This window comes from Anastrepha obliqua, chromosome 1 (assembly GCF_027943255.1).
Source record: "Anastrepha obliqua isolate idAnaObli1 chromosome 1, idAnaObli1_1.0, whole genome shotgun sequence".
Classification (NCBI taxonomy): domain Eukaryota; kingdom Metazoa; phylum Arthropoda; class Insecta; order Diptera; family Tephritidae; genus Anastrepha; species Anastrepha obliqua.
In genome coordinates, this window is record NC_072892.1 from 30,331,037 (window position 1) to 30,356,391 (window position 25,355).

General features: G+C 38.1%; 1 protein-coding gene across 1 annotated transcript; it reads right to left on the reverse strand.

Moving 5' to 3' along the window:
- Positions 1-2,222: 2,222 nt before the first annotated feature.
- LOC129245310 (protein doublesex) lies at positions 2,223-24,897 on the reverse strand. Its single transcript, XM_054883436.1, has 3 exons — positions 23,885-24,897; positions 4,886-6,511; positions 2,223-2,347 (listed from the first exon to the last, which is right to left on the reverse strand). Exons 2-3 carry the CDS (start codon positions 5,607-5,609, stop codon positions 2,223-2,225), a joined length of 849 nt encoding a protein of 282 aa, XP_054739411.1. The 5' UTR covers positions 5,610-6,511; positions 23,885-24,897.
- Between the last annotated feature and the right edge of the window lie 458 nt (positions 24,898-25,355).

The following is a 25,355-nucleotide window of genomic DNA, read 5'->3' on the forward strand; positions in this document are numbered from 1 at the left end:
ATGAATTATTAAATCGGTGCTTGAGAGGTTACACCCAAAACAGCAATGAAAGTTTTAACGCCACTGTGGAAGTAAAATCAAGCGGCAAAAATATATTGGCTGTTGCTGTTAACATTGCAGTGTGTATCTTCAACGAAGGTGTGAAAAACATTTTACATATTATGAAGGCTTTAAAAATGGAAATTGGAATTCAATCATAAAATTACTGCATGCAATCGGATGCCTAGCGCGTGAAACAAGCCGAACATTCACTGAGCGATGCGGCGAAAGAAGCGCGCTCCAACATAAAATCAACCAGAAAAGCAGCAGAGGACAAAAACTTCAACTCAGAAGTGCAGTTATATGGAGCTGGTATCGCAGATTAACGGTAAAAAATTTTATGTAGTTGAATTTATCATGTTTTGAATATTTAAAATCAATTTGAAACTTTAAATGCGATTATCTCAAAATACTATTTTTTGCATCGGCACGCAGCATAACTCGACGAGTTTTTAATATTTCTCTTTGAAATTTTGTACACATATGTATGTATTCAGGACATCATTACGCAGTGAACACGTACGGAATTTTCGATAAGTCACTTAGAAAAATTTTCATAGATAAATTAAGAGTCACTTTTTTAGTCGAAAATTCAATCTTTTATTTCAACATCCACCAACTACCGAAAAATGAATATTTTTAAAATTCCGTAGGTGTTTCACTAGCTATACTCATGCAGATTAAGAAAATTTTTTTTATTTTGTTCCAGATAAAAATTTACATCAGTTATCCTGCGTGCCGCGGAGCCTTATAAAATTTTCATGTTACCGGAGAACAGCTACAGCACCGTCATTTTTAAATATTTTTTGATAAAAATTTGTTTGGTTCATCTTCAATACATAGACTATAACATACTAAAACCGATTTTTTATTCGACCTTCCCTTCCGTTCAAAAAAAAAAAAAAAAATCGTCAAAAATACGGTTTTTTCAAGCTGTTACAGTGGCCTAGCCCCTTAAAGAAAATAAAATACCAAATATTTATTCAATTACTTAAACAACTTTGCATGCGTGACAAATTGTCTTTACATTGTGCATGTTTTTTAAATAAATGTTTAATTTAATTTATGAGTTTTTTGTTATGAGAAACTCTTTTATTAAGAGAACGACTTTTTCGCTATATTTGAGGTTACGTAACAAGATAAAAATGTCTTCGGTATTTTCTGGTATTTTTTTTGCTTATTTTTACTATGAACACACCTCTTGATGCCCTATGTCCCCCTAAGGATTGAGGACCCGAAGAAACGATTACACCTCTATGGGTTTAATTCGCATTCAGTAAATTTAAACGCTTTTTAAAATGTGTAAAAAGGATTTCAATGTTAAGAAGAGTTGAAAGAAGAAGATTTAATATTCTAACATAACCTTAAAAGGAACAAAAAATTAAATTTTCACTTTCAAAATATCAAATTTTATAAGAACCAACATATTTTCATTAGCTCTAAAATTTTCTCAGAGATATCTTTTTTAACATTATTTTGTTTAATAATACCTACAGTTTTTTTTAACTTACAGTTGCGGTAACTTTAAATAAAAAGAAAGAAACAAATGTCAAACTTAAAAATTCTCGCATTTTGGGTATAAAAAGCACTAAATTTATTGCGAAGAGTAAATGGTTGGCAACACTGCACAACTCAGCTAATGTGATGTCACGCACTCTCTGATCGGCGCAATCCTGTTTCTATCATTCTTGTGTACATACGCCGTAAGTTAGCTATGAGCGCGCGATAAACGCTTTTCACAAAGCGTCGATTTTCGTAATTTCGTTGCATGATTTGTAAAAATTGTTGAGGCGTAAGGCTTTGCATGATGAAATTTCAATGAATACTGAAAAAAATATATTTTTAATTTGACAGTAGTCATGCGTGATCTGTCAAAAAATACCTATTGAAAAAAGTACCACCAATCTGTTCACTCGAACAAGGAAAAAAACATACTTTTACCAAGAGTTGCAATTCGTGGTAGTTATTCCAGTTATGCCTTTAATGTTACATTGGAGTGCTTTAGTAATTATTAAATGAAAAAATATGACAAAGAGAGAACGAACTGAAAGAGTGTGACCAAAATAAACAAAGCAGTGTTCATCTGTATGGTACATATAACATATATGTAAGTAGTGCATTATTTTTGCTTTGTGTAGTAGTTGATCGATAATTGCTAAATTACGTTTTGTGTTTTTGTTTGTTTATTCTTTATCTGGTGGCATTGAGTAGTCGTCGGCGACAGGTAAAGAGTTGGTAAGTGAGTAAGCGTTCATTTCGCCTAGGTTGCTGATAGGAGAGAAGTCAAGAGAGTAGGCAATTTTTTGTACTGGTGTTATTGCACAAAAAGGAATGTTGTGGATTAATAGCTTGGTTGTGGTATTGGTTTTGCGATTGAGCGGGTATCGATTGTAAAGTAAGATATTGGATGAAGATTGGGTGTTTTCTATAATATCATATTTTGTGGCTGAATGCTGTTTAGTTCAATTTTGTTATTTGAATTCGAAGCGATCGAAGCTAACGAACGAGAATTTAGAGTAATTGTTTTGTCAGCAATTGACAGCTCCTACGACGTACGGGGTTTGAGTTGTATTGCCCAACACGAACATTTCGCCAAGCAATGCCCAATTTGTTTGGTGGTATGAAAGAGTTCGAATGTTAGTAATTATACGCCAATAGGAAACATTTTTTCGTTGCTAGCTCTTTTTTTGGAATTTGTACACAGCTACTACTCCTTGTGGGCTACGTTCACTCAGAATATCTTCATCCGGAACGTCGATTGGGAATGTTGCTGATAGTGTCGCTTTGCTCTCGTTAACATTTTCGTGATATTTTGCTTTTACGCGACATTAGCCAGGAATTTCTTTTAGAGAGAGAAATCTTTCAGCAATGCTTTTGTTGTAGGTAGGTAGGTAAAATGGCTACAATACCACAGTACCACAGTCCATAATGTGGACCACTACCTGTACAAAGAAACATGTTTGGGAAGAGAAAACCTTCTACAGCCATCCAGTGTTGTTGATGTAGTGGAGGAGAGAAAAGAGATCTAGGCTGGAGAATTTCTTCGAGTCATCCCCAAAGGGCACGCTAAGGAATCTCAAGCGCCTAGCCGCCAGAGCCGGACATTTGCAGAGAAAGTGCTCAACAGTCTCTTTCTCTGCAGGACCCCCACAGCTTCTGCAATAGGGGTTATACGGAATTCAAGCTTCTCCGCATGAGTACCGATCACCCAATGACCAGTGAACACCGCAATGAGTTTGGAAATTTAACGGCGGGGGATTCCCATCACCTTAAGCGTTCTGTTTCGTATTGGGGCCATAGTGTTTTCGAAATAGCATACGATGAGACAGACCTTCATCTGTCTTGAGCTTTTTTTAGAAAGAAATTGTGTGATTTCCCCTTAACAACGGACAGAGGGACATCGATGTCTGAGAGGGGGACAGCTGAAACCGGTTCGGTCGACCCCTTCCTGGCAAGCTCATCGGCAATTTCATTTCCCTCTATAACAGAGGTAAATATATCCGTGCCGACTCTCCCCTCTGTCCAGTCTTATCTGCTCGGAAAGATAGCCCTAGCACAACCCTCAAATCCCAGTTTGCGGATGGAGAGATCAGTGCGAAGAACACAGAAGGAAAGGGAGATCTGCTTCAAGATACTACTATGCCTATGTCTCCTTCAACCTAATAGCGCTCTGAGCAGCAATGGATTTAACTACAGATCCACAGGAAGTAAGTGCAGAATAACGTTGAGCGCAGCAGTGGGACACGTTCTACAAGCACCAGAGATGCCCACACATGCAGTCTCTGCACTGCCTCTAGTTTAGTGGTGTTGTAGCTCTTCTGAAGAGCTACCCACCAAACTAGGCAATCATATGTCAAAATTGGCAGAACCACTAAGTTGTATATCCAAAAGTACGACACGTGGCTTGAGACCCCATTTTTTGGAGAACATAGATTTACAGGCGTAGAAGGCTATACCGGCTTTTGTTGTTCACTAATAATAAAAAGTTACTGTCGCGGAGTTCTGAATCTATGTATTTGGAATTCTTTAGTCACAGCGTGAATAGATTTATGAGCCGCAAAGCAAGAGTAGAGAGAGAGAGACTTATTTTTGTTGACAGATTTCAAAACTATGAATTCAGGATTTGCTTTATTGGTGGGCGGAAGCTCAGGTAAACTAATGAAAATGCCTCTTCTTTTCGTCAAGCGTTGGCAAGTGGCAAAAAGCGCGCTGGAAAAGAACTGCCCCAAATCACATTTGTTTATAAAATTGTGAGCTATACCAATTGAATGAGATATAGCCATACAGCGACGAATCTTGCTCGATAACTTTGCAAATTTTTCGACAAGTGAGCGATCAGCAAAGTGGCGAATAGAAGAGACCTAAAGGAATATTCAGGACTTTTTTTTTTGTTTTTTCCTTTTCCATTTTCTATCCTTGTGCTATCGGCTAGCAATGCGAACCGATTAGCGCCGATTAGCGATGGCCCAGGGCCACGGTTTTAGCACCCAAACAATTAGGTATTGGATCTAAATGTAAATAGAAGAAATCGCTTGATGGAAAGCGAGGAATGTCCAAATGAAAAACCACGTCGACTATGCAGATGGCGAAAAGCCAGATAGTCGGAGACTAAGCTTGGGAGCTTCAATTCACATCTAAGTTAAAAACGCGCCAGATAATGTCTCTTTAATTACTAAATAAAATTTTATCATTGTGTTTCAAATCGCTCAACTGCCATTGATTTTAAACTATCGAAGTAGCGATAAGTCATAACTGGCGAGCCTTTCGCAACCCTGGCTCTAATCCAATTATACTCACGAAAGTTTATTATTTTAAAATTTACCAATAATGGTTAGATGCCACTTACCTAAAGGAATATTGACACCGTTGGGATGGGGTAGTGGCTTTCGTCCAACTACCGAAATGGGCAATACTGCACCCGAAGTGGAGGATGGTGATGGTGACGATGTGTCACTAGAGCCTTCTAGCGATTGTGCCGGTGTGGGTACTGTTGTCATATGATGTTCCGGTGGTGGAGCTGAGACAGGTACAGAGGTGATGGTCGGTACTGTGCCACCTACCATACCGCCACCACCACCTCCGCTGCCATGTTCGGTCTGTGGCGGAGATCGGATTGCTGTCGAAATATGATGATGTGCTGCAGCGGCAGCAGCGGCAGCCGCGGCAGTCGCATGATGATTCTGGTTCAAGTGATGATGATGATGTAAATGATGATGATTGAGCAGAGCTGTGGGCGCATGAACGACTGGCGGCACCTCGTGCATCTGCAAAACGCGTTGCTCATCCTGGGCTTGGGCGCGTCGCAATGCTGTCTGTAGCGCCATAACGCGTTGCCGATCGGCGGTTAGGCGACATTTTTCGCAAGTGCAATACCGGAACTTACAATAGCGTTTGTGTCCTTTCAATGTGATTTTTAGTCCATGATTACGGCATCTGGCACAATTAGGAGGGGTTCGGGGCGAGATCGAACTGCCGCTGCTGCTGGAGGCGCCACCACAAACGTCTGCCTTTGAATCGAGCATGTCCGAATCGGACATTGTGTCGCTATTCCAATTATCCTCAGAAACCATTAAAGAACAGCTAAAGCCCTGACTCACTGTGCGTGCGTTAATGGCGCGCGCTTGCGGTAACGACGGCCAAATGTAAACAGAAATGGCGATGCTCCGATGCGCACTTCAAATTTTTATATAGATGATATAGAACTCTTGCGACTTTAGGTGTAAGATTTCAATCGAAATACGAAAAGATTTGATTTCAAAGAATTCTTGGCATTGTTTTTAAGGCTCCAGCGTAGGGAGTTTCTTTATTTGCTAGGTCCGCAACTATAATATTGTGTTTAGAAATAGCTTTGAATGCAATATTCGGTGTCAAATTGAAGTGCAAATTTTGTTAAAAAGTTTTTGTGTTTGTTGTTTTAGCAATTTTAGTATGCAATTTTTCAAATTTTTTTTCAGATAAGTAGGAAAAACGATTAATTTTTTAAAACTTATTTATCTTTTGCATATATGTACATATATGCGTATGTATGTATGTATTTACGCGCACAATCACGCCCAAAATCTGTTATATTTACAAATTCCCTAACTCACTGCAGAAATCCACTTACATACAAATTTTTGCAGAGAATTATTGGATTATTCACTTAGATTCTGCTGCTAGAAGCGACTTATTTTTCTTTTGTTTTTTAATGTTGGTTGAATATCTTTGTGCGCGAGCTTTTGGAACTATTCGTGGAAAATACACTATTTTTTATGCAAATATTATTTGGTCTATTTGAATTTCAAAAAGCAACTTTTCCATTTACGACGTTAATTTAAGATGTATGCACTTTGAACGCTGATGCTCCACAGATTTGTTTGGGTTCAAAAACTATGTATTTCCGCGCGGTGCTTTTACAATCAAAGCTGTGTCGTTATGGCACTAATTTTATCCGTCGTTAGTAATTGATTACCTAAGGTACTTTAATATTTATCTGAAAATGGATAAGAAAATAGTAATCATGAAAAAATGATTTACATTTTATTTAAATTAATTAATAAAGGCGAACAAACATTTTTATAAATTTAATTAATTAATAAATACGAACAAGCAAATTTATTTAATAATTTATATAAAAAATAAAATAAATAATTCACGCGTCCACTTCGGTCAGATGTTTGACCGTGCTCCTCCTCCTATTTGTGGCGTGCGTCGTGATGCTGTTCCACAAATGGAAGAATCTACAGTTTTAAGCCGAATCCGAAAGGCAGATGGTTTTTATGAGGAGCTTTTTCAGGCCAGAAATGCACTCGAAGGCTTGCCTATGTCAGCCAAAGAGCGACTGCTATTAGAAAAATCTTTTCTATCAATTGGTGTTTCGAACTTGGGGCTTCGAGCCTCTGCACTCCTAAATATATATATTATTATTATATATTAATAATAGTCCCTAACAACCGCTGTTATAACCCCTGTTACGTCAACAAATCAACTCATCCCTTTAAATTCGCTGAGAGCCGAGTAACGATTTGATGTTAGTCATGCCTTTGCTTTCTTTGCACTCGTACATCGTGTGCCGCCTGCTGGCTTAAAGCAGCGCTGGCCAAAATGCAATGAGAGAAAGAGGAGAACAAGTCGCTCACACGTCTGATGCAAACAGGTTAACAACGAATTTGACTTGCAAATTCTAAGGTAAAGGGGACTTTTTTATTATACCTACATAAATAGCGTTGAAGGTAGGGACTACATTAAAGATACAATTTTTTTACAGTTACTCACATTTTTTTTCGTACTTCGATTTTTTTACAATTTTGATTAGAATTAAACAGAAAGGTTACATTAATATGTACTATTCTTGAATTAAATGAAAAATTGATTATGTGTATGTAAAAATAAAAGCTGGAAATTATATTTAAAATAAATTTTTTATATAAACTTTTTCTTTTATATTACAAACTTATTATTTTTTTTAAATTTAAATTAAATTTTAATTTTTTTTTAACTTAAATTTAATTTTTTTTTTTAATTTTATTAATTAATTAAATAAATTAAATTAAAAAAATTTAAATTTAAATTAGAAAAAAGTTATAATTTTGTAATATAATATAAAAAATTAATAATTTATAGGTGCACAACTAAGTTCTCACTGTTTTTTTGATGGAAATACAACTTTATTCTGAAAAAAAAAGGTTACAAGTGAATCATTGAAAGTATTGCCCATCGCTGGCTACTACTTTTTTCCATCATTCTTGTAGATCTCGTATACCATCGCGGTAAAACTGTTCATCTTTAGAGGCTATCCATGGATCAAGTCATTTTTTGATGTCTTCATATGAATGGAACTGCTGGTCAGCTAGACCATGTGCCATCGATTGGAGCAGGTGATAATCGGACGGCGCAATATCTGTAAAATATGGCGGGTGGGGTAGGATTTCCCATTTCAGTGTTTCCAGGTAGGTTTTAACGGTTTGTGGCAACGTGAGGCCGAGCGTTGCACAGGGTGACTTTTTTCACTTTTAGGATGCCAAAATTAATAACAGCCAAACCAATGGAGCAATTCATTTCAAATTTTGCAATGTGGTTGCAGATACCTAAATCTGATTTGAGAATAAAAATGGGCGTGATACGCCCACTTTTTCTCCTTGCCCACATATAAGGTAAAATTTCACATAATCATATTTTCTACTTTAAAAGCATTTTCCAGTGCCAATTTAAATACAAATTGTTTAGATTTCCTAACTTTAGCTTAGAGGCTTATGACTAATATTTAAAAGATTTCATTCAGCCCCTGGGTACCATTTTATACTACATTATACTGCTCAATGAAGGAGATAATCACAAATTGTTTCAATGATAAATATGTCACACAAAATTAGTGTACTAGTAACTTTAAAGTTTAAATTTTCCATCTTAATTAGTGTAGGAAGAAGATTAGAAATTTGGTCTTCCACAATCTTTACTTCTCTCACAATAGCATCTCGCGTTTCTTTTTCAAACAAAAATTTAATGGGACGGCAATATCTGGTTGATGATGGAACAGGGTTTCTTCATATAACAACTCTACGTTCATTAACTAGAGTATACATTTGGAGAAGTACGAGTGAAACAAAAAACATGCTGCTATCAGATTGATTTTCTTCGCTGAACTTTTGCTTATACCGTTTTTGCTCCGAGCCATCGCAATCCCATTTGAAAGTCACGAAAACTTCTTGAATACTGGGAATCGACAGCAGTACTTATTTTTGTGCGTTACACAACCTTTTTATGCTGTGATCAATAAGCCCTTGCAACTCAATTTCGGCATACCTTTCGGTTACTGTGATTTTTTCTGGGTAACATAAAGCTTTGGACTTTTTTATGCAGTTATGCGACGGATATAATTTGGGATTTATTTCTGCTGTATGCTGTCTATGCATATTATAGTCATGTGTTGAATCATTTGCATCTTTTATCGGCGCAAGTGCTTGGTCTGGCGATAAACTTTTGTTGCGCTCTTTCAAAAGTCGAGATTTTTTCAACACAGTACCTCTTGACGGTGAAGGCAAACACAGTTTTTAAATAATATTGCGGAATTTCTCTTACCGTTTGATCTAAGTCCCTTTTCTGCCGCCATTAACACTTGTTCGCTATTTGATACTGCTAAAAGACTCTTTGCTTTTCTTTTCTTTGTGCGAAGAGAAGAATCGGAAAACGCCAACTACCTACTTTGGATCTAATAGAGGATGAAGTTGATGGCCCAACATCAAGACGGTATTTTCCAAAGTCTTCACTCTTGGAAAACCAACTATAATTACGGGCTAGAACACGGGCCTTAACTCAGCAAGACCCCTCCCACTTTGAAGAATATTGGTAACACAGTTTTTTTATACGCGCTCCTACCTTTTTAGTATCCACGTCTCTTCCGATCACCGCAAAAATTTTCTCTAACACCGCATAACGACGCGTTTCTTTTGAGCTCGTCAGCCAAATTTCAAAAAGTTCTTTCCGAGGAATCGCCATGAAAACTTCTTTTAAAGCTGTGGTAGCAAATTGTAGCAAAATTTTATTCCAGTATCTGAAACACAGAATCCTAAAGGTCGTTTCGCTGTTAAAGAATGGACGGAACTCGATGGACCAATATAAGTTTTTTTCAGTAAAATATCAAAAATAATATTAAGCTATGGCTGTTTTAGTAATATTTTACTGAGCGGATTTGTATCGATACTAAAAACTTTATAATCCTCTTACTTACCCCTGAAGTACAAAATTGTTGAAATTTAATCAGCGAATACTCAATTTTATGAAATTGATACTTATTCGTATTATATCTTTTGACAAACTTCACAGCGATGTTCGGATAATAAATAAAAATTATTCAATTGACGCACCGGCTTGTGTTTGTAAACGGTTATCTTTCTTAAAACTATTGTTTTGATAAATTTTGAGTACACTGTCGTAAAATTTGGTCATTTTTACACAACATACCGAAAGAAAATCATTTTCGCAGAACTTTTTTTTTTTTAATTTTGGCATCCTAAAACGATAAAAAGTCACAGTGTGCGTTGTCATGCTGTGGAATCACTTTTTCATGCCTCTCCGCGTATTGCGGCCGCTTCTCGCGTAGTGCTCGGCTCAATCGCATCAATTGAAGTCGATACCGATCCCCAGTCGATACCGATCGCTTGATTTTAACAGTTCATAATAAATAACACCAACTTGGTCCCACCAAATACATAGAATAACCTTCGCAGCGTGAATATTCGGTCGAGGCGACGACGTAGAAGCATTACCGGGCAGTTCCCATGACTTTCTTTTCTTTGGATTGCTGTAACGAATCCATGTAACGAATGCCCACTTTTTCCATGTGCTTTGCCCATAGAAAGTGGCCCGTCATCAGTCCAACCAGCCGCCTACAGTCCGCTCTGCTTAGTGATAGGAGGAACTGCGACAGTCGCTCGGACATGTCAGGAACAACAGTTTTGTCCATCTGCAGCCTCTCTCAGCTTGCCAAGCTCGCTTGTGGGTTAGAGTAACCCGTTTGTTAATCGTGGTTTTGAAGGCTGCAGAGGGGAGTGGTAAAACGGGCTCCGGGCCAAGGCTCCGGCTCCATTCATACCTACTAATTTTTGAGAGATCTTGTGTGCGTCCGTCCAGTACTCTGCTGGCCCAGTTCACGCTTTTTATGCTTGCCTTTCTTGCTTGGTTTTGCTTTACTTTACTTTGAAGCTGCTGTGACTCAAAAGTAGCTTTTAATGCTGTCAGAATAATAGAGAAAACTAAGCGTCGAGTAAAATTGAAATGTCAAAGGCTGGCAAGGCGCTGTTAACAGGGCGAATTTATTCAAAGTGCTGCCTTCAAACTCCTACCCCATTCGTCGTGACGTCAGTGCAGCGAATAAACAGGCAAAAAGGAGAGGAAAATTAAGCAAAAGCAATGGAAACTGCCAACCACAAGAACTTTTCCACTTACACACGCATCTATTATACATGCCACGGCTTCATCGGAAAAAAGCTCAAACTGTATTTGAGGTATTGTTATAATTCGTGTTTTAACAGTTAAACTCGTGACACTCCACTCTCATTCGTTAATTTAAAAATCACAAAAATTAAAATCGCAATATTACCATTTGCTGAATATTTACCAAGAAGTAACGTCTCTTCCTTTTGTTTGTTTTGTTTACGTGAGATGATGACGTCAACCGGTTGTCAAAATCGTGAAAAAATACAATTTTTCGGAAGGCACTACCTTCAGTATTCTGTGCACCGTGACCAACAACAACATTTTATGTGTTAGAATGTCACGGCAAAAAAAAGTTCAAAAAAAAAAGGGCAAATTACATTGGACAGCCAACATGCATGTGGAGTTAGAAGCATACGGCGATGGTGCGAATGGAATGACTTTTCTTCATTCAATTTTGTGCTGACATCTTAATGTGCACGGCGAAAGAACAAAAAAAAAAATAAATAAAACAAATCAGCTGATCTACTGATATCACCTTTAATAGATTTGCCCTGTCTGCCTAATAGAACTTTGCGATATTCGAAACTTTAAAGCGCGTCAATCGCGTGAAACAAAGCTGCCATTTGACCAACTTACACTACGTTGGCCATATTACAGTACATTTCTACTCTTTTTCGGCAGTTGTCGAAGCAAAGCAAGCGTGCATTTGAGTCAGCACCTTAAGGCTGTTGCTGCAAATTGATTGCCTGTACGATCGCATCAATTCAATAAGCAACGGCATCACTCCTATATAGAGTACGCTGTGTGAGATGTGTGAGAGCAGCGCAGTTTATGTTGTTGTGTGTATGTGCGAAAGCAGAAGAGAAAAATTTCACACGCGGTCCTACGAAGAGGACAGCTTTTGCTTAAAGGGAACTAATGTGAAGTTAATTAAAGCGAAATGAGTAAATAAGAGCTGGCTTTGCTCACCGACATTATCCAGCTCTGCCATTACACTCTTATAAACTAAAATACAGTTATACAGCGCGTGCCAAACGACAGCACATCAACATTTTTACCAGTTTTGACTTTAGGGAATATGGCATTCGATATGCTGCATGGAATGTCTATTATAAAATATGAAAAAAAAAATAACTTTGTCGTTATTTAATTGAAGCACAATCTTCCAGATTTCCACAATAGGGAAAAAACAACATTAGTTTTGTTATGACCATCGATGGTCTTGTTGCAGATTATTGCCATGCTTAAAAGGAAAAAATTGGCTTCAACCTCCTCGTTTGTCTGACAGCTTTGAGATAAGCTGCCACTTGTGCGCTTAGCTGGATTACAACAAATTTAAGTATGTACATACTCATATGTATGTAGTAGTTAATCGAGTGAAGATAGTTTATCGTTTCAAATAAGATAAATTGAGGGCCTCAACCAGTCAGAGAAAAAGCATCGAGCTCGGGACCATCGATTTGAGGTTGAGAAGCTCGAAGGCAGTAGAATACACCCATTCCATGAGCCTTCCTGATTTTCTATAACGGCTGGTTTCCTGCACATTGATCAGTTTCAACAAAATCATTTGGTTATTAAGTGTTCAGTGCGCGAGCAGTCCAACATAAACAAGACTGAGCTAAAAGAGTGTTTCAGGTCATTGACCCGAATGCTCTTCAGCATGTCGGTACAAGCCTTTCGGATGGCGTCTACGGACGCAAAACGTTTTCCTTTCATAGTCGAATGCAATTTTCCGAATAGGTAGAAATCACAGTGAGCCATATCAGGCGAAAGCGATGACTGATTGATGTTTAAAAAGCGATTTCTAGTCAAAAAATCTATCACAAGAGTGAATCGATGAGGTGGTGCATTATCATGCAATAAGCGCCACTTTCCTCCTTCGCGGTATTCAGGGCGAATTCGACGAATGCGATGCAACAAGCGCTTCAAAATGCCAAGATAGAAAATTACATTGACGGTTTGGCCCATTAGCACGAACTCTTTGTGGACAATTCCTTTGGAATCGTAATAACATTTGACCATCGACTTGATTTTTGACTTCCCCAAACGCGATTTTTTAGGTGGTAGCTCGTCTGGGGCCTTCCATTCGACACTTTGACACTTAGTTTCAGGTTCATGTTGGAAACCTCACGTTTCATCACCAGTTACAATGTTTTAAAGGAAGTTCTCGTCTTTTCTCGCCTCTTTAATGAGGTCTTTCGAATGTTGAGTTCTGAGAAATTTTAGGTATTCAGTTAGCTTGTGCGTAATGAAACGTGCACAGACCTGGCGTAAGCTCAAATGATCAGTTAAAATGCGATAAATCGATGTCTTGGAGATATTCAACTTCGATTCCATGAATTTCAACGATGATTTCGGATCATTTTTGATAAATTTACGCACAATTTTCGCCTTCGGAGTCCTCGGTGATTACTGATTTTAGGTGGCCCGTATGTTTATTGTCATTTATGTCCTCACAACCATCTCTGAAACGTGTAAACCGCTCATGAACTCCTGCACGAGACGGGAAATCATCGGCTTAAACTTTTGTCATCAATTCAAATGTTTCGGTAACCGATTTTAAAACAAAATTTGTTACGAGTATTAGCTGTTTGTTCGAAACTCATTTTTGCACCGATGACCCAACCATACTGACATTTTAGACGCAATAACTTCGCTTCCACTGAACCGAATGTCACCAAGCTTTCACTGGAGGTCAGCTAGGGATGTAGCTTTCAACGCACTAACTCAGTCTTGTTTATTTTGGACTTCACCTTGTTGTATTTCCGAAATCTGCGTCGTTAGTTTAAACTAGTCGCGTGATTTCTACACAGTCGCTCAAGAATGAATGTAAATAGTTTGAATATTTCTAATATTGTTGAATGTAGCGTGTAGCTTCAGTTAATTTTATTGTACAGAAGACTCGGAAGTTCTATAATTCACTGATTACACTGTGTGACAAAAACAAAAAAAAAATAAATATTCTTTTATGGAGACCTAGCACAATTTGTGGCTATAGAAAAACTAAACAAAATGGTATAGGAGAAATTTCCAATACACCCCCAAAATCTCGTTTTATGGCCATAAAACCCTTTTTCAGTAGGTTGATGTGAACAATCACTTCTAACTTCACAAGTTTCCGTCCGATTTCGATTTTTTTCCTTTAGTTCGAAAGAACAAAAACAAGCTTTTTTAAAGTGTGTTGACAATTTTTCTGAAATGATAACTGACGAGGCTGTAGACGGAAGTATTTGGATTTTTTTTATTTTTTCTCTATTTTTTCAACTTTGACATCATTTTTACGATATTATCCGATATTGAGGATTTTTTGGCCATAAAACGAGATTTTGGGGGTGTATTGGAAATTTCTCCTATACCATTTTTCTTAGTTTTACTATACCTACAAGTTGTACTAGGTCTTCATAAAAGTATTAAATCACTGTCGCACAGTGTTATTTGACAGAGTTAGTTTTGAACTTTGAAGAGTCTTCTTTGTAACGTCAAGGCAATTTATATAATACCAGATGGTTGTCATTAGTATCTTTTCATCCTTGATTGGCGCAATAACGGCTTAAGGGATTTTGGCCGAGTATCTCGAATCATTTCCTTCTCGCCAAGTCCTTCTCCATTTCATATTTCCAACGCAGAGCAGGGCTTCCTCTTCCTCTGCTACCAACAGCTGGTACCGCATCGTATACTTTCAGAGCCGGTGCTTTTGTTTCCATTCGGACGACATGACCCTGCTAAGAAAGCCGCTGGATCTTTATCCGCTGCGCTATGTCTATGCCGTCGTAAAGTTCATACAGCTCATTGTCCAATCGCCTGCGATACCCGCCGTCTTCGTCTTTCGCAGAATCTTTCTCTCAAACACTCCAAGGGGCGCTTCACCGGATGTTGTCAGTGCCCAAGCTTCTGCGCGATACGTTAGGACGGTCATGATGAGAGCCTTGTAGAGTGTTAGTGTTGTTCCACGAGAGAGGACTTTACCAATCAATTGGCTACTTACTCCAAAGTAGCACTTACTGGCAGGAGAGATTCTGTGCTGTATTTTACATGAAAAGTAGGCGATGAAAAAATTGTCGACCCTAAGAGTGTCGCTATTGCTCACGGTGGACAACAAGCGGATGTGGCTGTGAACTTCAAAGTAGTGTTTGGAGAAATTTAAGCGAGATCCGAAAGAATTTTTGCGTCGAGTTGTGTACGTTCATGAAACATGGATTCATCATTACACACCTGAAACTAAGCAACAATCAAAACAATGGATTTCTTCCGGTGAATCTGTTCCAAAGAAGGCGAAGACAGTCTCATCAGGTGGAAAGGTCATGGCGACGACTTTTTGGAATGCGACCGGCGTCATCCTCAAGGATGTTTCAGAAAAAGGAAAATGAGTTATTGAACCGCTTTCACAAAAACTTGATGGAAGGCCGAATTTGGCGAAAAAGAAGGTGCTGTTTCGCCGCCGATAACGCACCAGGACATTCATACGGAGTTGTCGTCGCCAAACTGCATGTATTCGCCCTGTATTCACCCGATCTGGCTCCCTGCGACTTTTTCTCATTCCCGAAAATGAAGAAATGGCCCGTGGGAAAAAAATTTAGTTCAAACGAGGAAGCCATCGTCGAGACAGAGGGGTATTTTGAAGAGTTCGACAAATCCTGTATTTATAGGGGTTAAACAAATGGCGGAGCGTTGAGAGAAGTGTATCTCTCTAAAAGGGGTCTATATTTAAAAATAAATAAAATATTTTTGAAAAAATATTGTAGTGTCTTCATTTCTAACACGGATACCTACTTATTTAACCCCCTCGTATATATTTTTATTAGGTCGAGCAGATTTCTGTTTATAAAATCTCAGAGGATAAGATGACTACGACACAGAGCCGTATTTTGGTGAGTTCGACCAATCCTATTTTTTGGACGGGCTAAAAAAGTGACTGGAGCATTGGGAGAAGGTACCTTTCTAAAAAGGAACTGTGTTGAAAAATACAAAATTTTTTTTTCAAAAAAATGGTGTCTTCATTTCTAACACGGGTACTTATTGAAACCCCCTCGTGTGTGATGCATTATTTGAAAGCAATGTCATGCCACGCGGGTTGGTAAAAGCTCCAATGAAACATATTCGTAAAAGAGGTCTTAAACTATGCAACTTAATCGTAAACTATGTCGAGCAGGTAATTATTATGTGAAAAATACGATCATTAACGGTCGCGCCAGCCTACGGGCTGTGTGGCACTGATTTCAAACAAGAATTTGTACGAATTTTTCGCTGATTGGCTGTCGCCACTACATCCACTTAGTGGTGCGCCGCGCACTTGCATTTGAAAATTTGGGCACTGCTCAGCAAATTGTGAAGTGGCAGTGGCGAGCAAAGACAAATCAGCGAGAATAAACGTGTTTGTTACAATTACTGTGCACATTCTCATGTGTCCCATGCCGCACATGTGTTTATTTTTTTTATTTTTTCTGAAGCCCTGACGTAGATGGCAATGGTTTGTATATGAAGGACAAGAAAGTTGGCTGCAATATTTTAGTATATCTAACCAGTTCCGTGTGAACTTGTCTGTCTCGCATCGAACGCGTCCCCAGTCGGCGGGTTGGGAAAGGCTCGTGCAGAGTAAGTGGAACATAAAATACCACTCGCGGAGCAAAACAGACAAGCACCTGCTTCAAGGTGCGGATAGTGCAACTATCACCATGCTAAGGTAGGAAGGCTAGGAAGCTACTTAACTAAAACACGATTCCTCAAACGCATCAGCCTCGGTTAACGAAACCAATTCAATCGACGGCGACATTTGGCTGCCGTACAAGGGCTAAGATCAGAGCATTGAATGTTAAGCCACCAAGAGATAACGACCACATCGCAAACAACTTGAATCCGAGATCTCAGTAAGTCGCACGTGAAATGCTGCGATATGCAGCCTTGCCTTAGTGAAGTGCGTTAGACCGACGACTGTCTACTACGGATGAAGCCTGCTTAACACTGAAGCCAGACGGGGGCTAATAGCGTGGATACCAGTGTCAGGATTAAGTTCGCTTTAAGTTTAAAGTTTGAAACATTTCAATTATCCAGTGCTACGTCCCAACTGATGCTTCGACCGACTGCGAAAAGGAGTACTTTTAAAGCCAACTCAACGCGTGCGTACGATTCGTTGCTCACAAGTGGTATCATCTTTGTTGGTGGTGACATGAATGCAAAAGTTGGCAGTGACAACGCACAACTCGAGCGTGTTATGGGTCGGCATGGGCTAGACACTCAAACTGACAACCGTAAGCGATATGTCGATTACTGGAACTCAAGAAGACTGGTTATGGGTGGACCTTTTTTGAACAGAAAGACTGCCATAACCTGGTTGTCTACGGGCCGGAACTGGATAGAAATAAAAAGACGCCCCATATCGCAAAATTCGTCATCCGATTGAGTGGAAAGCTCTAAGGTTGGGGAAAAGATTTCAAGAAACTGGTACTGTCGAGGATAGAAGAAGGACCAGTTGAGTAGGCCAAAAACTGGATCTTTGGTCGAGAGTATTGCTGCTTTAGCGCAAAATGTTGCTGAACAACTCGATATCTCGACGTTTTCAACAGTTAGGCATTCATGGATTGACCGTCCTCTGAACGACGTCACTTTTCACATATAATTGCTAAGAGCCTTTGGAACCTGAAAGAAATAAAAATTCTTGCATGTTTCGTTTTAAAACAACATCTAGGCGCGTCTTTTGAAGGACTCTTTTTTCAAAAATAGTGGCCTATCACAAATTTCAATTGAATATTAAGAAATAGGCAGCAAAGGAAGGGTGTTTAAAACAGGTTTAATACAAAAAATTTATTAACTAGTGTTGCCACATTTTATTGCACAAATAGCAACTTAGGTTTAATAATAAAATAAATTGTTATGTGATGTTGCCACACGGTTTTTGTAGGAAAAATAGCAAATTGTCACAAATGTCAATTAAATATTAAGAAATGGGCATCAAATGAAGGGTGTTTAAAAAGGTTTTAATAAAAAATTTTATTACAATTTGGTGTTGCCACGTGGTTTTTACTGCAAAAATAACAACTTATCCCAAATTTTAAATAAATATTGTAGTAAGAAATGGTGTTAAATAAAGGGTGTTTAAAAAAGGTTTAATACAAAAAATTTATTTTTTGGTGTTGCCACATAGTATTTATTGCAAAAATAGCAACTTATCACGAATTTCAATTAAATAGTAAGAAATGGGCATCAAATGAAGGGTGTTTGAAAAGGTTTAATACAAAAAATGTATTATCTGTTATTATTAATATGGTCTTTGTTACAAAAATAGCAACTTGTGGCAAATTTCAATTAAATCTTAAGAAATGGGTGTCAAATAAAGGGTGTTTAAAACATGTTTAATACAAAAAGCTTATTTTTTGGTGTTGCCACATAGTATTTATTGCAAAAATAGCAACTTATCACGAATTTCAATTAAATAGTAAGAAATGGGCATCAAATGAAGGGTGTTTGAAAAGGTTTAATACAAAAAATGTATTATCTGTTATTATTAATTGTTAAGAGCCTGTGAAATCTGAAAGCATCTAAGTTTTTACATGTTTTATTTTAAAAGAACGTCTAGGCGCGCCTTTTGAATGACCCTTTATTTTAAAAATGACAACTTATCACAAATTTCAATTGAATATAAGGAACTAGGCAGGAAAGGAAGAGTTTTTTAAAAAAGGTTCAATAAAAAAAATTTTTTGTGTGGTGTTGCCACATGGTTTTTTTTAGAAAATAGCAACTTATCATACATTTTCTTTGAATGTTAAGAAATGGGCAACAATGAAGGGTGTTTAAAAAAGGCTTCATAAAAAAATTATTATAGGATGTTGCCACATGGTTTTTGTTGGAAAAATAACAAATTGTCACAAATGTCAATTAAAGAGTAAGAAATGGGCATCAAATGAAAGGTGCTTAAAAAGGTTGAATACAAATAATTTATTATCTGGTGTTGCCACATGGTTTTTAATGCAAAAATAGCAACTTATCACGAATTTCAATTAAATAGTAAGAAATTGGCATCTACTGAAGGTTTAATACAAAAAATGTATTATCTGGTGTTGCCATGTGGTTTTTTTTGCAAAAATAGCAACTTATCACAAATTTCCATTAAATATTAAATACAAAAAAGTTATTATCTGGTGTTGCCACATGGTTTTTATTACAAAAATATCCATTTGTGGCAAATTTCAATTATATATTAGGAAATGGGCGCTAGGGTGATGCTACGAATACTAACTTGCCGGTGAATTTCGATTATTTGTATGATTGTATTGACATTTTCGATATTATCGACACTTTCTTTAACATCAAAAATACCTGAACGGAATCGTCGAACCCAAAATTGCACTTAATAAACTGTTGCAGTATCGGCATCATAAACACCATTCACAATTTCAGCGGCCAGGCTTGTACTTTCGCCTTTATCAAGAAAGAACTGTAAAATGCACCGAATTTTGTCTTTGATGACTTCTATTGCTAACAACCTGTGACTCACAATTGAATGAAAGAAATAAAAAACAGCAAAAGAATTTTTTTTGTATGGAATGTCACATTAAGAACGAGTATAAACTTTAAATTGTTTGATCCAGTACTTTACGAAATATCGATCACTACAGCCATCTACGAAGAAAATGATAAATTATTGAGAACTGATAAAAACCAAAACCACTTTTAAAATTTTGGCCCTAAATTTCCACCCGTCCATCTGAAGTTGCACGCTATAGCTCAAGAAAAAGTTCAGATATTTTTGCAAAGCGCGGCAAGGCAAGTTTCTATTGGCAAGCAATAATTGACAATAACCACGCCCACATCTCATATAATAATAATTTTTAAGCGCGTGAAAATTGCATCACTTAAACAGTACCAAACTGCGCACATTCCAAATACCCGTACCTTTGCGCATTTTAACAAAATGTAATTTTGACCAGCTGTTCATTTTGGGAATCAAACAAACTCGCCAACAATGTGAAATGAAAGCATTCTTCCTAATATTTTCTATTCTCGTGTCCAAATCATATTTTACTAAAATCGGTCCGGACTGCATCCAGCTCTTAACTTCTTTACAAATATCATAATTTATGTGGCCCCCAAATGATGCAGAAATATCTTAGAATGCCCCGAGCACAAAAGTGATGACAACCAAAAAAATTTTCGCGCTAGACTAAGATTAGTGAACTTTAATTGCAAATAATTGCAAATGCCAACTAGGCATATTTTTAAGTTCTTCAGTACTGATAGTTTCGCTGTCCTCTATGCTAATTTTGGCTAAATTTAAACATTTGGTTATTTATGCCTGTACTTAGCAGAAATGGCAGAGGGTAAAAATGCAGAATCTGCACTGCATTGTGTGTTAAAAATATATAAGGAAATATATTGAAATGTATATGTACATGATTGGGTTCTTTGTTGGGTATTTGGCCGAGCCGCTGCTTCAATTTGTGGCGTGCGTCTTGCGTTGTTCCTGGATTAGCCTACAATTTTAAGCCGACTCTGAACTGTAAATCGTTTTTTGATAAGGAAAATAAAATATGGCAGAAATACACTCGGGTGTTTGCCATTGCCTGCCAAGGGGTGACCGCTTTTGGAAAACACTTTTTCTATCATTTTAGTATTTCATGCACGGAGAATCGAACCTACTGCGGTCACCTGATAACTGATCCATACTTATTCTTAAAAGGAAAAAACCATACTGCTCCTTTAACCATAGATTTAACGAGCCAACTAATATGTGACAAACGGAAAAACTGGTGTCGTGAGAAAGGGCTTTCGCTAAATCCAATCAAAACACGTGTTCCAGGAAATTAAGTCTAGGGACCCTTAAACTAGGGGACGCCGACTTAACTCTAACTGGGGACATAAAATATCTGGGAGTCATCCTTAATAAAACCTTAACCTGAAAAATCACTTTTCGTACATCAGAAATAAAGCCATGAGAGCAATATACGTATGCCCAAGGCTTAACGGTAAAACATGGGGTCTGCGGCATCATCTTTGGCATGGTCTTATAAGACAATACCAGTGCCAATGATCGATCACCTATGCCTCTCTGGTATGGTGGTCAAAAGTAGACCAAACCAATACTCAAATGGCACTTAAGAAGGTAAACAGAAGAACCTGTCTGAGCGTAACGGGAGCAATGCGAACCTGTCCCACATTGGCTTTAGGAATGCTCACTGGACTCATTCCACTATATCTTGTAGCCAAAGGGACGGCAATCAGTACAGCTCTAAGGCTTCGTTATCTATTTCATCTCAAATAAAGCAATCTTACAGGGCATGTAAGGATTCCGGACTCAATCCTGAACTCTCCGTGTCTTACAGTCCACGATAAGATGGAAAGAAAACTAGAATTTTCCAAGAAACTCAAAGTGATCATCAGTGACGGCTCAGCGTGGAGAAACAATAAAATATCATTAAAACAGGGCGCATAGGTGTGGTTTACGCGTTTATGGGTCCAAAATGGAAGGGGGTAATGCCGGGGCTGAAATTGTCAGACCACATTTTTAAAATCCTCAACACCCTAGCATCAAGAAACTTTGTTACCTTGTTGTCCGTTTCGGGACATGAGGAGCACGAAGGGAATGAAATTTCGGACACTTTACCGAAAAAGGAGGTAAGCACTCCCTTCATAGGTCCTGAACCTTTCTCCGGGGTAAATAACAGCTTCAAAAGTGCCTTTCTGCGTGAGCAGAAACAACGAGGCCTAATCGATTACTGTAAAGCTCAATCGGGCATGCGGCAATCGAAGAGACTCATAGATCCTGAACAGGTAAAGGCAGAAGTTATCCTTAAACTAAGCAGAAAGGACATACACTGAACTACTAACAGGACACTGTAAACTGCACAAGAAACAGCAGAACACGTTCTATGCGACTGCCCAGCAGTGACACGACGCAGCCTAAATTACCTGGGAAATATGCTTAATTTGTAGAGCAGCCACTTTGAGGAGAAGAAGATCGGCCAGAAAAACCAAAGGCACTGTCTTTCATTGTGCAAAAGTTCCGTGATAAAAAATGTTGTGCATGCACAATGGCAGTGAAGTGCAGTCGTAGCTACTCATTTAATTCGGTTTGATAGATTAGATGGATAGCGGTGGCTTATTTTACTTTCCACGTCAGCTTTTCATTAGGTATTTCAAATCATCATAAAGGGTGGTTAAATCTCAAGGGCCGATGTTGAATGTGAACCACACCTAAACGTAAAGGTTTTTTCTGCATTTCATTTGATATTTTTCAATTTCAGACTAACTCAATTTGAACCATGGAAAGATACACAATCGAGCAACGCCTTAAAGTTATTCAGGCTTATTATGAAAACGGGCGTTCAAATCAAAATGTATATCGCGCACTTCATCTTCAGTGATGAGGCAAATTTTCACTTCAGTGGATTCGTCAATAAGCAGAATTGCCGCATTTGAGCGAATGATAATCCAAGAGTGATTGCACCCACAAAGAGTGTCTGTTTAGTGCGGCTTATGGGCCGACGGCATCATTGGGCCGTATTTTTTCCAAAATGAGGCCGGTCAGGCAGTTACTGTGAATAGTGTTCGCTATCGTGAGATGATAACGAACTTTTTATGTCCCGAATTGGAAGATATGGATGTGGACGATATGTGGTTTCAACAGGACGGTGCCACTTGTCACACAGCTAACGAAACAATGGCTCCTTTGCGCGAAAAAATTGATGGCCGAATAATCTCACGTCGCGGCGATATCAATTGGCCGCCAAGATCATATGATTTGACACCGTTGGACTTCTTTCTTTGGGGTTATTTGAAAGAAAAGGTGTGCATCGATAAACCAGCAACAATTCAAGAGCTAAAGGATGAGATAATTCGGCAATTAACGGCATGGAACCTCAATTATGCCTCAGCGTCAACGAAAATTTGGACCATCGGATGAAGGTGTGCCGCCGAGGCCGCGGCGGCCATTCGGCCGATATTTTGTTCCATACGTAATTGAGCCATACCAATATTATCATAATAAAGAGAAATGATAATAATCTTTTTAAAAATTTGTATTTTATTCAAAATTAACACCGGCCCTTGAAACTTAACCACCCTTTAGCTGACTCATACGTGGCTAAGGAGCCACAAATTATATCTCAATGCACTTTAAACTCAGCCAAGGCGTCGTTTGGAGAACTAAAAAATAGTTTTTTTTATTAATTAGACAATTAATGATCGCGTCTCATTCTAATATTTCAGTGATCCAATGCCTGTGACATTCCCTAAATCCGTTATTTTCTCGGTGGATGGATGTAGTGATCGATATCTCGTAAAGCATCGATGAAACAATTTAAAGTTTTTGTTCATTTCAAACTAAGCAAATTCTTTTTGATTTTTTTTTGTTTGTTCCATTCAGTTGTGAGCTGCAGGGTGTCAACAAAGAGAAAATTTTAATTTTTCTAATTTTACAGTTTTTTTTGTGGCAAAAGCGAACATGCAAGTCAGGCGGCTGAAATTGTGAATGGAGTTTATGGTGCCGATACTGCAACAGCTAAATTCGTGCAATTTTGGTCCGGTCGATTCCATTCAGGCATTTTTGATGTTAAAGAAAGTGTCGATAAGGTCGAAAATGTAGATAAAATTACAGAAATAATCGAAGTTATGCTGATCAACTTCATCGTTAGTAGTTGTAGCATCGACCAGGAGCTTAAGATCGACCATAAAACAGTTTTAAACCATTTGCGCAAAACTAATGGATTTCTTTTTTTCCAAACTAATATTTAGCTAAATTTCAAAATGAAGCTTCTAAAAATATCCGCAGCAGGAGATTTTTTACCTTTTTATTTATTTATTTACTCAAATCCAACCCCTAACAAATGAACACTTCCACTTAATATTTACGGTTTTACGCCAGAATGAGTTTTTGTATCTTAAGATCGGTGGGTGTTTTGGATTTAAGTCATTTTGTATATAAAACTTACACGAAACTTACATTGAAAAGTCGTTGAACATTTTTTATTAATCGATAATTCAAAATGTATTTTTAATTTGTGACTGGAATTTATAGTTTATTACTGAGTTATTTTTTTTTTCTTATGTATTTTATTAAGCTTATTTATATTTTGTGAAATTTTCTAGAGACGTTGAAATCGGCTATAACATTTATATGTAAGTTTTTTATTTTTGTTTTTTGATTAGTAAGTACATTAATATTTGATAAATTTCGTAAGCTTTAATTTATAGTTACTACTCTATGAAACTTTTATTATTTTATTTTATTTTACACTTGCTTTTGTGAATTATAGCTTTTGCACCACAGATCACTATTTTCAGCAGCTGGACTTAATCACAATATCAATAAAGTGAACTGTTTTCAATTGACGAGCCATCTTAGTGTTTTAACAATCACCTTTTAAGTCACTAAACCGTTATATTAGGAATATATCGTATTTCTCGTTTTAATTTATTAAATGCTTTGAATGCTTTGAAGCCGTTTGCCGACGGTGAAGTCTGAAAGACTGCTAGACGTGAGTCACTAAAAAGGTGCCACTCTTTGTTGTCAACCAACGCAGCTGATACCAATTGGAGATCACCCGAAGCAGCAAGCTTTAAAGGATGCGTACGCTAAGTCACAAGCCCGAATGTTAGATAAGTAGCGAAGTGAACTTCAACATTAACATCAATGTTGAATTCGATTTTGACTTTGACTACGACTACAACTACGGCTACGACTATAATTTCGACTTGAACTTGGTCAGCGCAAAATTAGAAAAACGTGTTAGGCGGATGCGGATGCGAATAGTGACCGGCCGCAGCGGAACAACACAAAACTGCGAATGCGGCGTGCAGTGGCCAAGTCGTCAACTCAAGGCGCTGCGATGCCAACCACTGCCAATTGAGTTGTTTCCGATTGCTCGAGTATTAGTGGTAACGATGTGCGAATGTATGGTATAAACTATGGTGGGGAGGTAGAGGTGGTGACAGTCAACATTCTGCTGCTGCTGCTACTGGTGAAGTGTTGTTTGGAGCTTGCTGTGTGGCCGGTGACCGTAATGCAATCGGTTCGTTGTAGCGATTTGTCTTCTATCAATGACAATGTCGCCACTCAAACCTCAGACACGACAGACAAACTGGCGGACACGCAAACTAAAACAATACCCACCGGCTGCTGTTGCCGCTGTTATGTCTATCATAATTGCAGTTGTCTCTGTAAATGTTGCTATTGCTGTTGCCACTGCTGTTAATATTGCTGTTGCTGTTATTCCAAATGCAAAATCATTCATGCCCGTACTGGGGCTTGGCGGTCGTCACGAATGCAACTCTTGTTGTTGTTATGCTGGCGTCGTTGGTCCCAGGGCGAAGAAATGAGTGCATATCGGCGCATTGCCCCAAAAAGTTGTTGCGCAGCCACCACCACAAACACTGCTCCAACGCATATATACTCGACCCAACAACCAAAGGCG